The 15,194-nt window shown below is 34.5% G+C and overlaps 1 protein-coding gene across 6 annotated transcripts in view; it reads left to right on the plus strand.

Moving 5' to 3' along the window:
* The window catches only part of LOC106467559 (CUGBP Elav-like family member 4), a 477,292-nt gene that overhangs the window by 442,730 nt on the left and 19,368 nt on the right, over window positions 1–15,194 (plus strand). For 5 of the 6 annotated variants that reach the window (XR_002612565.1, XM_022396438.1, XM_013927923.2 and 2 more), the window contains 3 exons: window positions 5,062–5,205; window positions 6,267–6,438; window positions 10,798–10,923. Coding sequence is in view for 5 of the 6 variants with exons in the window: in XM_022396438.1 (XP_022252146.1) it covers window positions 5,062–5,205; window positions 6,267–6,438; window positions 10,798–10,923 (442 nt within the window). In the remaining variant the exon portion in view is untranslated. The remainder of the gene's footprint in view (window positions 1–5,061; window positions 5,206–6,266; window positions 6,439–10,797; window positions 10,924–15,194) is intronic. The other variant, XM_022396447.1, reaches the window with a different exon arrangement.

Raw genomic sequence — 15,194 nt, forward strand, 5'->3', positions numbered from 1 at the left:
TAAATGCATCCTGATTTGACTTCTGATTCATTACATTTGGACAAATTAAGTGTAATGAAAACGTTTATATCCAATATAAAACTTTTTAATCCAATAGATAATAATAAATAATTCAGTCAAAATATGATTGTATAACAATAGTAAAGGATATCTAATTGTAGTGCTGCCATCTAGTTGACGATACTTTTATCAAATTGTTTTACTTTTTCTTAATGAAATCAAACATGCTCCCTTAACTGTTTTCTGTGTTTCTTTTGATACATAAATTGATTTATCAAGTGAAATAAAGCATATATTTAAAGTATGCATTTTTATAAAAATATTAACTAATATTTACAATAAAGGAATCAAAAATCACTATTCAGCTATGTTCATGACTTTGGTTAAGAATGTGAAATATTATAAGCTGTAATGTTTTAGCAGTAGTGCATTTCCTGTACAAAATTCTAGGACTAGGTTTGAGTTTTCTAATGTGTAAAGTATACATATTTTTTTTAAACCAATTATTTACTGAGATGTTAATAATTTATTTTTCGATGCCATAATGCAAACTTTTGTGCAGTATTAAGGAAGTCATGTCATGTCAGAATAAAAAAAAAAGTGATGTAATATGAAATACGTAAATTTTATAAACCAAAATTTTATACTTCGACTCCCGGGGGTATTTCCAGTCTCTGGTCGATCAAAGAGTCTTCTCTCCATATCGTAATTCTTGAGTTTATGGTGGTTCATTGAGCTTTGTCCCACTTCCTTCCTCTCCTGCAGGAGAGGGTGGTTATGGTACATTCTGACAACTCCACAATGAACACTTGTATCATCAAGCAAGGGTGTACCAATTCCAGTTTTCTCTGCTTTCAGATCCTAAATCTCCTTTTCTGGGCCCACATAATGGTCTTAACTTGCCATGTTCCTGGCATGCTGAATCTAGTTGCAGACTGATTATCATGTCCCAGCAAGATTCTCCCCACAGAGAGGTCTCTCAATCCACAGGTCTCAGTGGGTGTGTTCCCAGCTGGGGACACTTCATATATTCCCTTTCCACACACTGGTACACCAAACTTCCTTCCTTTTGGTCTCCCATTCCACACCCACTAACATTGGTTGTGGATGCATTCAGTCAAAATTGGAGGGGTCTTCACATCTGTGCTTCCCCTCCTATTTGATTCCTCTCCAGAGTTCTATTCCTAATCTAAACCACTCTATGTCTAGTCCTACTGCTGGCTCCGTATTGGTAGCTACAACCATGGTTCCCACTGCTCTGATCTATACTTGTATAATCTCCTCTACCATTACCTCTGTCAACCTTGATTGGACATTGTTCATTCAGATGTCACCACATTCTGTCTTCATGCATGGCTTTTGTCAGATCAATTGCTTTAGTCCAGGGACTGACTCCACATATTGCATCTTTCCTTTCCCATTTCATCCATGTCCATTTACCAAAGGTGATGGTCTACCTTCCACCTTTGGTCTCTTTGACATTGTTTCTGTCCTTCCCACCCTTCTGTTCCTCATCTTTCCCAATTCTTCACTTGGTTGTTTGACAAAGGCTTGTCAACTTCTGCCATGCCTAACTATTGGGTTGCCTTGTTGGACACCTTCTGTTTCTCCTAGTTTTGTTAGATTTTGTCTTTTCCTGTCATTTCTCTCCTTTTGACTCGTATGTCCACAAATTCCTTTGATTTACGTGATTGGAATCTCATTGTGGTCTTTACTGTCCTCCCTTTGAATATTTTTCTACGTGTTACATGTACTATCTCTCCCTCAAGACCTATTTCCTTCTCCTCCTTGCTTGTGGATGTTGTCAATCAGATATTTATGCCTTCAATGTTACCCACATCCTCTACCATTCCTTTTATGTCATCTTATATCCCGACCAGTCCTTCCTTCCTAAGACCTATGCGACCCATGAAGGCAGTTTGTCTTTCATACCCATTTCATTACCTTCCATCTTCCACCTGTACTCCCATTCTGATCCTGATTGACTTCTTTGTCCAGTTTGCACCTTACAGCATTATGTGGCACATACTGCCTCCTTTTGGAGATCACATTCCCAACTTTTTATTTCCTGTGCTCTATCCCCTGTCATGCTGGTGTATTTTGAATTATCCATAGAAGGTTGCCATCTCCACGATGTTTCTTCTCATCAAATTTGTCTTCTCCCCATGTCACTGGAGAAGATTGTTCAGGCCGGAATGTGGACTACTCCCAATACCTTTGTCACTCATTATTTGCATGATCTGGCTGTATCTTCCTCAGGTGGATGTTGTCTCCATTCTGTGGCAGTTCTACACATGTTCATTCACCTTTGACTGGGGTAAGTTTTATCACTTCCTTTCATTTATGTTTTCTTTTCAGAGAATCTTTTTTTTACCAGTGATAATCTGATCCAAGTCTATGGTGGGTGTTACCTGGTCAGGTATGTTTTGCTTCAACCCTGCATTATTTACTGATTGCGATATAACACTCTGTAGAGATGGGGTGTTCCACAAGACAACTGTTGGTATACCCAGTGTATATATGTATGTTTCTAGGTATTAGTACATTTTACTCAGTGGTTGACTATCACTCATGGGCTTCATGAGCAAAGCAGAAGGAATTTCTGCCCATCTCTGTTGATCCTTTGATTGGATAAATTGGAGTCAGTCTGCTTTTCAAAATTGGGGCTGGGGGACACCCATTTCACTTTCCCCCTTTTTTCTTCCAGTGGAGCAAGGGAGTCCTTACCAGTTCCCAATTGCTGGGGTGGTGGACCATGGAGGCTTCCTCATGAATGCATTATAGAATTTTAATTTACCATACAGACTCATAATTTTACACTCAGTGTGAAGAGGGCAAAGCTGGTATCTCTCCTTCAATTTTCCCTGGATGCTTTTTTCCATGTGGACAACTGTTAATTGGAGCAGGATCCTCCTCATCGTACCAAGTTCAGGATAATACAGCCCTGTTTCTACTGTTGTGTACAGTAGATGCCTCTTTTCTTGTAAATTCTGGTTGCAGAAGGTTCTTTCCCTGCACCACAATTGAATTTGGGGGACTTTGTCTGCCTTATAATACCAGCAACGGGACATATGTACACTATTCCTACAGTTCAGTGAATGTTCGATGTCTTCCTCCCTACACTCGTGGTTGGGTGAGTTATAATTTCTGCGTGTAATACCGGTTACAGATATTGCCCTTTTATTACTGTTGAGTTGAGCCAACACCACGACCTCATAATGTTGGGTTGGATTTGTTGTACTTCTTGCTCTTACAGTGGTTTTAGGAGTTTGTCCAGTTTTGGCTAACTGCTAACTTCTTTTTTGTAATTCTGTTTACTTATTGTTGGGACTGATGAGTATATGTAATGTGGTCCACATGCCCTAGCCACTGTGTTTATGTTACATTATACTTGTGTTTATGTGTTTTGATCCTGAGCCTCCTAATACTGAGGATGAGTTATGGAACCTTGTCTGTCCGGTTGAGGTTGGGTATCTACATAGTTCATTCAGTTTATATTTTACTATAGATTGCACCTCTCCAAACAAGTTGCACTTATGCACATCCTTTTTATTCTGCCCGTATCAGATTCACTTACTGATTCAAGGGCAAAGAGCATACTTGTTCCAGATGTAGTGCAGTACCCCACATGTGTTTTGGTTTCCTCTTAGAGCACGCTCATTTATTCTGGGCAGTTGCCTTCCAGTTGGTTTCAATGATGAGTACGTACACTAGCTTCTCCACCTTTGCAATATGGGATTCTAGCTTTGTGTGAGACGGGGTAAGACCATATCGGAAGTTAACATTTTCTTACACTGAAAATTAATTTGCAGTTGGTACTTACCTCCTCTAACATGCTTTCTACCTTCCCTCCCCACTGCCGGTGTTCTTCTTTTAGAGCCTGCCAGTTCTCGAAAGTGAAGGTTGAGTGGGCATAACAGAGGGAGCTAGCTGCACCAATATCGGTAGTGCAATACTATTGGTGGAGAGTATTCACGTGTTATGCACATGTTCAATAGTGGCACGAAACTGATTGGATATATAGACTAGTGCAGTGAGCATGAAAATTTGTTCAGCAATGCTTAGAGAGCAGAAAGAAGATTGAGATAGCTTTGTGTGAGAAGAGTCAAGTTCATTTGTTCGTTCATTTCTGGCAGTTCTTTTGATTTAAAAAGTAATCATTTCTGAAGAAATAATTACTTATCAAGGGTGCACTCAGGGAATACTTGGGCTTGTAGTGGTGGATGAAGTTAACTGTGTCCCGCGGTGAGAAGTCGAGTGGTAGTACGTCGATAATTAACGGCGGCATAGGGTATGAGACAGTCTGCATGCTGGCATGTATCAGGGTCGATAGCTAATCGTCATCGATCGTGCTCGTCCTATCGAGTCAAGTACCTATCAGAAATACTTTTATAACCTAATGATAGACTTTTTACAAAATTTTATAAGCTTTTAATATGTTGTACAAAAAAGTTTATTTACATCTGCCTTTTGTTTACATCTTTTGAAATGAAGTGCAAAAGCATGTGCATTTAGATAGTAAGGTGCTTGTGCATTTTCAGAACAGACAAAAACTGAGTATTATTATAGTAGATTATTTTTAGCATTCACTCATATATTCTTAGAAATATATCTTGTAGACTTATTGGTTTTAATGGATATTTTTTCTGTATTAAATTAGCCTTGTGATTTGTACCCTTTAAAGCAAGATCCAAAAACTTATGGTGCACAAAAATTAATGGGAGCATGACTGTATCCCTTCATATACACTACTGTCTAGTTCAGTTTATGTGATCTTGCATAGTACAAGTAATGTTTTCAGTTACATTATTTTGTATAAAAAACTTTTATTATTTCACAAATGATCTTGAACGAATCTAAGAATACTAGATACAGTTTCTGACATTGTTGATATAACATCATGGTTTGTTGTGAAAGGTAGTATCAGTGAATGGTCTTTTTATATTGTTTGACAATAATTAAACTTTCAGTCTTATACTGCAGTGCTTTATTTTATAGTTTTTGCAATATCATATGTTGCATAGATATTTGAAATGTTTTATTTAATCTGTCCTTTCCTAGGGTGCATCATCCAGTTTGGTTGTAAAGTTTGCAGATACAGAAAAAGAAAGACAGTTAAGAAGAATGCAGCAAATGGCTGGAAATATGGGCTTGCTTAATCCTTTCGTATTCAACCACTTTGGTGCTTATGGTGCTTATGCCCAGGTAGCTGCCATATAAATTTTTTATTTATTTTAGTGTATACTGTCTTATGCCACACAAGTAAAGTGGTACTAGTACCTGCTTTCCTCATTTTTTTCTTTTACTATTAATAATCTTATTTATAAAAAATTAGTATTTTCTGAGATTATAGAAACCAAAGGAAGATTTAATGAACTTGAGATACATTATTGTGTGTAGGCTGCGAGATTATTTACTGTTTAAGCCCTTCTGTGAAACATCATTATGTGCATTTACTCTTCTTTCTTTCCTGCCTTTGTTAGATCTGTACCAGCACATAATTCTACCTGTATCCTCATATTATATATTGCACTTTGTCTTTCTTGATTTTATTAACATGTATTTGGTTGGTCAAATCCATCCTGACTTTGTAGCTGTTAATAATGTAGTTTTGGCCACTACTTGTACTTATTAATTGTTTTCTTCTATATAAATGAAGTTGTGCATTTTTGTCTGAAAAAAAAAGGAACATATGAACTTGGAAAAGACTACAAAATGTTCATTAAAATTGTTTGGAGGTTAAGGCTGAAATATTTAACATGTAAGTGGGTCTAGCTTTCAAAAGTTTAAAGTATCTTAGCAAAGGCTTACTGGTAGAGACTGTCATAAACAGTGCACATGTAAGGAAGAAAAATATAACATCACATTTTTTCACCCTAGTATTTTTTCTTGACACGCTTTTTGTTATTTTTAATCAACAGTAATTAGTTATTTTGCACAATATCAAAAATGCATTGTGGTGAATAAGATCATACTTATTGAACTTATTATGAAAAATGTTACATGTTTTTTTATACAAATTATTGTAAACAATATTAAGGAAAATGTTCCTTAATTGGTTAAACAATTTTCCATAAATATACAAATGTACTTGTTCAAGGTGCAGTTAACTTTTACTTTTATCTGATTACCATTTATACTTTCTGTCCTATAAAAAAACGTATTATCTGTGTAGGAACTGAAGTTAAGCCTTACTATAGAAGACTGCCATTTTATGTTTTTCTTTTGTCTGTCTTTGTTTATTACAATGCTCCAATGAATTTCAGTTCATGCAGCAGCAAGCAGCATTGATGGCTGCTGCAGCTCAGGGTGGGTACCTGAATCCCATGGTGACAATGGCAGCCACACAGCTTCCACAGGTCGGTACTGTCCATAATGGCCTTGCCAGTCCCGCCATCACGCCCACGTCAGGTGAGATCAGCATTACCTGCATGACAAGTACGTTCACTTCTCTTCTTTATCTCTTTTAGTGAAATATATTTAGTTGTATAACCTTATAGTTGGTAACGACATTGTTTGTAGAAATGAAGTAATGCAAAAAATATTTTACCAACACAAAAAGTATAGCTTCAGGTATATAAACAAATGATTAAATAAAAATGTCAAACGTATATCTAAAATTAGCAAAGTGTGATCTTAAAGTCTTTTTTTTTTTGTTGAGGATATAAATCAACACCATCCCCCACAAAAAAAAACTAAACTTTAGAATTCCTATTTAAAGTTCTAGGTAGGATCAAAAATTTATATGAAAAAATAACAAAAGGTAACACCTATATATATATTACGTGTGTGCATATGAAAGTAATGGGAAGTAAGCCATTTAATATAAGTATGCACTTTAGCCTTTAAGCTTACTTTTTTTTAAATGCATTTTATATATATATCAGACTTTTGAGAAAAACAAATTGCTTCTGAAATATAAATTGAAACCTATGGACAAGGGTAAAACTTTTGATCTTTTGCCAATTATTGTATGTTTTGATTTTGGGAGTACATCTTATTTTATTAAAAATGGTGCTTCTTGTAAACTATTCTACTAAAAAATTATTTTACATAATTGTATTTGTAGTTGAATATTTTTCCTGAAAAAAAATGATCCCTCATTAGACAGGAAAAACAATTTGTGTCATACATTGTAAAATGATGAAATCTGGAGAGTAAGATGCAAAATTTAAAGGCATAATAAAAATTACATTTTAAACTGTTTTGGATTTGAAAATTAATTGTCATTTTCATTGGGGGTTGGAGTAAGTGATTGCATCATATGCAGGGGGGGGGGGCATCTGTGTATAAAGGGGGAGGTGGTACAAGAATCCATGACTTTTTTTGCATATATAATATATGGATGGTACCTAAACATGCTTATTAAATGTATGGTAGGAGCATAAAATCCTTTTAATAGTAAAACTTTAAGAAGAAAGAAAATGCATGGAGCTATATATATCCAAGAGTTCATGCCCAGAATTATAATGTTTCTAAAGACAGTCTGGGGATATCACTTTCAGTTTCATTTGGTTTAAGTGTATTTCATATATATTTTCATATCTTGAAAGATAAAAGCTTTCTTGACAATCCAGTACATTTAGATTTTTCTCAGATTTTCTCATGACAGAAATAGGATTTTTAACTTACTTTCATGAATAGAATCTCCTTGGCAACAAGTTTTTCTTTTCAAATATATTTGAAAAATGTTTTAATAAGTATTTCTTATACATTTTTAATTCCTCTCTCTTGGCTGTTAATTTAAAGGGTTTTCCAGTTTCAGGTGTGTTTGACAGAAATTTAACTATGCTGCTGGCATAGCTTTGATATTTACAGTGTATGTAGACATAAGATTTGCATCCTCTTTAACACTTTATTTATACATTCTGACATAAATAAGCTCTTAAACCTTTGATAACTTGTACTGCTAAACACTAGTGATATAATGGTTTTACACAATACAATCACACTGGTTCAAGTAGATACAATCTTTAAGTAGAAGATATACATTATTCAGTTGTGTTATGAAGAATGAAACTCAGTTTCTGGAATTATCTGATAATTATTTATAAAATGCTCTTCACTTACATATTTTACCTTATTTGTCTGAAAATACATTATTTATGGGTAATTAGCATTTATGTACAATATGACTGAATATCTGAGTGAAATATCAAAATACTGAGAAGCTTTGTTGCCGTGTAATTCAGAAATCTTAAATAATTTAATTAACAGGCACAGTTGTTTTGTCATTTGAGCACAGGGTCATAGAGTAAGTCAATAAGTTGTTAATTTACCAGAAAATTAGCTACACCCATGATGGAGGGAAAATAAGCAGGGGTCCAGAGACACCTGATGCTGGGAGTTTTTCAGTACTCTAAAATCTGAGGTTGTCTTTGACTTAAGATATGTTCAGATGAAACTGATATCTTTACCTCAGTTTACTTCTAAATTGTTCAATGAAATACTAAAGACCAACATTTTAGATAAAAAAAAAAACCTTCTTCAAATTATAAAAAAACAACTTAATTTTACCCTTACTGAAATCTGTTGAAAAAGACTTTACATTAATTTCAGTTCTGCACCTCATAAGTATGAATTACTCATTAATGCCAGTAAATAAAATGCAAGTATTACAAACTTAAAATGTGTTGTCATGCATGTAGACTTGAACTTGATGAAAGTTCACTTCTTTACAACAGGTTATTACAACTTGGAAAACTAAATTCCTCTCTAACTTGCAGCTTGCACTGGCTGTTTACTGAGTAACTGTCTTAGGAATAAAATGCTTAGGAGTGATAAGAAGCTCTCACTTTGGCCACAGGCCAAAATTGCAAATAATCTTCTGTCTCAGTCAATGGAAATTCTGAGAAATACACATATAACTAGTAGAACATAAAGAGAGCTTAGATATTACTGTATGTCAACTAGGGGAGTAGAAATATGTTAATACAGAATTCAAGCAGTAAAAGTTTGGGGAGCAGGAACAAAAATATTGGGACTTCACAGTACACAATTTAGAAAGTTGGTGTACTTACAGTTCCATGCATTATTGACACTGGACCCCTGCTTTAGAATTCTACCATATTGTACTTTCTTTATATTCATGATCAGTATTTCTGTTGTAAGGTGGGTGTGATAAGCTTTTTTCCCCAGTTTATTTTTGTTTTTAAAAGCAGAAAGAAATATAAATGCGCCTTTCAATAAATGTTAGTTAAGCACTGATGAAAAACCATGTTGTCAATTGACATCAAGAATTTGCTGTTTCTGATGTGTTCTCATGATAAGCCATTCCTTGTAGACAACATTTTGGTTCCTTTGTTTTATACTTGTTTTGGGTGATAAGACATTATTGTGTTGGCATTATTCAAATCTTTATTAGCATGTTATTGGAAGCACTTTTAGAAAAATTAAAAATGTTGTACACAGATGTTGCACCAAAAAGAAATCCAAAAATTTGTTGCCCATTGCCAGTAGTTAATTATTGAATATGCAGTCACATTTCTGTGCTTTACATCTTTAAAGTCCAATGACAATTATACTTTCTATCAGATTTGTATCACTGACATAAATACTAAATGCAAGAGTAATCAACTTGATAAAAGATGAGATGAATTTCCTGCTTATTACCATACATTATGGAGAGATACAGAGTCCTGTTACAAGATTAGTGTATTAAAATGGATGAATTTAAAAGCTAGCTCATTAGGTGATGCCGACCAGTGGCACAGTGGTATGTGTGCAGACTCACAATGCTAGAATCCGGGTTTCGATACCTGTGGTGGGCAGAGCACAGATAGCCCATTGTGTAGCTTTGTGCTTAATTACAAACAAACAAACATTAGGTGGTTTCTATAGACAGAACTGATGTAACATGGCATTTACTGGAAGAAGTTAAGAATCCAATAACTGGAGAGTTTAAATGTGAACTTTTGATTACAGTAATAGAAGGAATGTTTATGATCTTCTTTTTAAGTTCTGACTGTGAGTACTTCTTCAGTTTGTTAACAAAAACTAAACAGTTCAGACCAAGTATGATTATAAACACACTTAGTTTGTTCATCACAAAGTTGTTGTGTCCAGTAGGAAGGAAAGTGCTGATGTGCAAAAATGTACTTTTGTTCATCAGCTACATTGGAAAAGAAAATGTTTTGTATTAACCTGTATATGATTTTTATTGGTAGCAAAAATTTTATTATTGGATTTCTTAGGAAGTTTTTGTATGTATGTAAAATCATCAAATGAAATTATAATTTATTATAGATGTAGTGTCTCTAAGAACATTTAAAATGTTATATTATTTTTCCCTTTTTGATGTGCCAGCCTCAAACTAATTAAATAAATATTTAATCTTAACAATACCAAACAAATATAAGTAAATTGATTCTGAGCTCTTAAGATCCATTGGTATAGCTGACTTTTGCTAAAATTGTCTTGGACAATAATAATGGACAAATACTGTGATTATACTAAAATTTAAACATTGAAGAACTTCGTTATAATATTTTCTTGCTAAATCTATTTTCTAGATTTTAATTCCATTAGATCTGGTTTTTCCTTCAGAAAGCTAATTAATTTTTGTCACAATACAAATCCAATAGTATCAAAACTTTTTCAGTAAGTAATTATCATTGCTATGGCAAGCACTGTATGTATGATTTAAGAAAGCTGAGATTTTGGCATTCTATTTCATATTACGATTTAACTAGATACCTTTTTAATATTTTAGATATTCCTTGTTTAAAGGGCAGAAATCCTGAACAATAAACATTAGTTATATAAAAACATTATGTCTAAGAACTCTGCTTTCTTCAGGTAATGGGACTCAACCAATAAATGGTGCTATCCCTAACATGCCTTCCCCTACCATGCCGAATTTCACCATTCATCAAAATGGCCAACCAGGAGAAGTATATGCTAATGGCATACCTCATTGTCCACGTGAGTATTTCTGTTGTTTTGTTCTGAAATATTCATTAAGCTAGGCTCTTTTGTTTCTAACTACCTTATTCTGTTTTCTATCACCATTAAGTTTCTGAGAATAAACAGCTGGCTATTTTGCAACTGTGTCAAGATATCAACACTTTTTAGTGTGGAACAATGATGCTGTCAGTGATTAAAAGTTATTGTTAAAGTCTGGTCATTGGCTTGCAATGGTGTTAAGAGTTGATTTTAGTTTAATTTGATAAATTTTGCAAACATTCTGTAAATACCTTACATGCCTACATTGCCTATGTTTATACAATCTAAACAACTCTATAAATATTTCTGTTTGAAAAGTATGCTCGTCAATCCAGTAGTGTAATGAAATAAATTACTATCGTTTGACATCATAAAAGTAATAAATCAATAATATTAGTATTACTCTGTATTAAGAACTGACAAAGAAAGGTAGTTTGAATTGTCATTTTTAATGTGGTTATATAATTTTATCAGTGTGATCCAGTTTTTGGCATTTAGTGTATTACAAAAATATTACTTTTATTTGACGTTAATGAATCTTTAATTTAGCCCATATTCATTCAGTAAGGTCTATTGGATATAAAAAAAAGATAGGCCAATTCATTGAGCATAAAAACTAACAAAATAGTTACAAATTTTATAATATATGTATTAGAATATTGTTTTAGGAGCAGGAAAAATTCCGAAAGAATAATTTAAAGTTCTTGGATTAAGATATTTGCTTTTCTTTATTTCTTCTTTAGAGTAAAACACCATAAATTCTAAAAGGAAAAAAAAAAGTAGTTGTCCAAATGTAAAGGTGTAATCTGAGGTCATTATTTTATGTTCATATAAGATAACTATAACATTATATTTCATATACCAAAATGTAGTTGTTGAAAAATTTTGAGCTAGTTTTTCATTTTGAAGTTTCAAGATATATTACTTAGACAACTGCCAATATTTTAATCTTTTTCTAAAGTATAAATTATTTTAAACTTTGTAAGATAGTCATTAGATTGTTGGTATAAAAATTCTGAAAAATAAATAAATAGCTGTGCTTCCAAGTTTCCTTTCTATGACCATATTTTGAAACACTTGTGGCTTTACTTAGCACCAAAATTTCAAACTAATCACAGTAGGTGAAAAATACAAAAACATAATTTTCATTTTAGAAATTTTTATCATAAGATTAAACTTGTGAGAATAGTTTATTTGATTTTTGAAAATAATTAAAAACATGTTTATACATTAATGAATAAGTTGACACAGAGTTTATAAATTTACTACTGATATTTGCTTTTTGACAATATTCTTTTGTGATGAAATTCATAATCACGAGCCAACACAAAAGTGTTAAGAACTATAAAATGCTTCACAACAATAATGAAGACAATGAATGTTTTTGTCACACTGCAGTCTTGATTTTAACATTCAGTTTTCAAAAATATATATGTATATTTTGAACTTAATAAATTTCCAAGTGCTTGTTAGAAAGCTATATTAAATAAGTATGATAATCGTACTTTGTCCATACTTACAAATAGTTATTCAGTAAAGTAGCTCGTTGTTTGAAATGTATTGTTTGACCTTAGTCTTGGAGCCCATCTATTCTTTTAAACCCTTTTTCTGAACTGTTTATTCCCAAATTGCTTGTGGGTCCTTGATTCTGAGACGATGCCTCACCTTCACACACAGAATAGCTTGATCCCTTCATGCCTCTGCCTATGAGATTTGCATACCACTAGCCTTCAGCTACCTACCACCTAAAAAACTTGTTTAATATGAACTGTGCCAGTGTATGATGTAATCATCATGTAATAATAGCCCTCCACCATTACAAGGGTGACATAACCTGCTTTACATTAACTCCCTGAAGCACTTTTTTGCATTTTCTAGAATGAACATGTTCCAAAATTGTTAATAAATTATTTGAGATTTGCAATAGCTTACGACCGAATTAACTTTTGTTCAGGTTTAGTGTTTGTGTTTCTCAACTCAGTGTGTTTTCTTTTTGGTGATCTCCGACCATTGTCAATTCTCAAGTGATGATAACTTCCTCTTTGTCTCATGATGGTGACCATGTTACTAATATAGGACCTTTAGCTGCTGAGGCTCATTTTCTGTGGAGGAAATGACAGCCATTATTCAATGTGTTGTGGGTTCCTTCATGCATACTGGACCTCCTCCTCCAATCCATTTAGCTGACATTCCTTCTCCCCATTTTGAACATGATCAGGATGATGATGATTTTGACTGGCTATTCCCCTACCAGGATTTGCTATAAGCACAGCTTTATTTGTGGAAGAAAATCCTCACCCTTCTAATCTCTTCCTTGACATGATTTCACGGGTATGTTCTTTTTCTTTCCCTGTGTATTTCAACTCCTCCTATACTTTACTACATGAAACCCATACTCAAGATTACTTTATTTTCCCTCCTTCGCCTGACATTAGGGTCCATGCACACTCATTTCTCAAACAATTGCACACCAGTACTAACATGCCTTAACCTTCTCATCTATTCAACTCTTTTGTCCTGACTTACAGCCAATCTTCATTTCTATTCCTTGGTTCCCAGTCTTTGAAATCTCTTTTACCCACTTGGGGGCTGGACTGCTCTTAACTTCTATTCCCCTATCTAGGGCCAAATGTTCACATCTTTGTCTCTTTCTTATCACCCTTCTGCAGTACTTCTCACCACCTTGTTTCAGAAGCACTTCATCATGTTCCAAAGGTCTTCTGGAGAGGTTCTTTCTCTTCATTTTCACCAATTTGGCCTGTACTTAATCTTCTGCTCTATCCCTCCTTACTTGGTTCCTTTACTGTTGGTATTTATTAGGATGTAATGCTCTTCTAGCTAATGTATGCCTCCCTTATGCTTATCTCCATGATCATTTTAGGGCTCCCCATTTTTTTGCTTGAAGGTCTTTGGCAGTGTTTTTGATTTACTAGAGACCCAGGCTCAAGCAACCCATTGCCTATTTTGATTTCTTGTTTTTCTCAAAATTGGCCTTCTGTTCCTGCTTCTAGGCATGATGTATCCACATCTTCCCATTCCAGCATCCCAGCCTTCTTCTTCCCAATGGCATGATCATCACTTGTTTCATCAGTGACTACCCTGTTAGGTCTGGCCCTGTGGGAGCCCATCTGTTTCTCTTTACCAGCCTTTGGTCTCCATTTTCGACTGACTGATGGGTTCCTGAGGTTCTCATCCATGGCTTATCTTCCCATGTTTCTTCTCCTCCTACCCTTTTGCCTTTTCTGGTTTCCTTTTCTCCTCCCTCTGATCCCATTTATCTTCAGCATCTCAAGGATGTAGTTACAGATTTCTTGGCCAAGAATATCATTGAAAGATTATTTACCCTCTATTCTGGGTTATTACTCTCATCTCTTTGTGGTCCCCAAGAAAACAGGGGGCCTGGTGTCCAGTTATCAACCTATTGTTTCTCAACCTGTTCCTTGTCATCATTTAGTTCTGTATGGAGGGTTTCTTTTCTCTACAGTGTTTTTTTTTCACCCAGAGTGTGGATGACCAAGGTCGAAATATCTTGTGTCTTTCTACACATTCTAATCATCCAGTCCTCCAGACATTTTCTTCATTTCTTCCATCAGGATCATGTCTTACAGTTCCATGCTTTTCCTTTTGCATTTTGACATTGTGTCTTCTCATTACATCTTCAAACATGTCATGTTTACAGATTGGAGCTGAGGTTCCATCATTACATGGACTTTCAGCTTCTCCTTGGGCCTTTTTGGGAATATTCCTTCCTTCTCTCACACTGGCATATTTTTGTGGGAAACTGCTCGGCTTAACTAGCTTGTCAAGCCTTCCAAGTTTATTCTTATGCCTACCCAATATTTGGTGCATCTAAGTGTGTTCTTCAACTCCCATCTCAGTCGGTCTTAGCCTTCACCACTTCACCTACAAGCAGTGGAATGTTTTGTTACCAATGATTCCATTCTTATCCTTTACATCCTGCATGCAGGGTTCTTTCACTTATGGGGACTCTGGCTTCCCTCTAAAAAGTCATTCCTTTAATTCTTTCAACTGGGGCTCTGTCCGTGGGACCAACCTCATAACCATTTTGTGCTTGTTATAGTTTCATGATATAACTTTTAAATTAGTAAGCAAATGTTAAAATTTGGCAGTTTATCAGTAAACATTACAATGCTTTCATACGCAAAATATCTATTTTTTTCTATCAAGTCTTAAGGTTTGTAAAGCAATGTTTCTCTCATGCCTTTTTTTTTTTTCTTTTCACATCTTGT

The sequence above is a fragment of the Limulus polyphemus genome, unplaced genomic scaffold (genome assembly GCF_000517525.1).
Source record: "Limulus polyphemus unplaced genomic scaffold, Limulus_polyphemus-2.1.2 Scaffold81, whole genome shotgun sequence".
Classification (NCBI taxonomy): domain Eukaryota; kingdom Metazoa; phylum Arthropoda; class Merostomata; order Xiphosura; family Limulidae; genus Limulus; species Limulus polyphemus.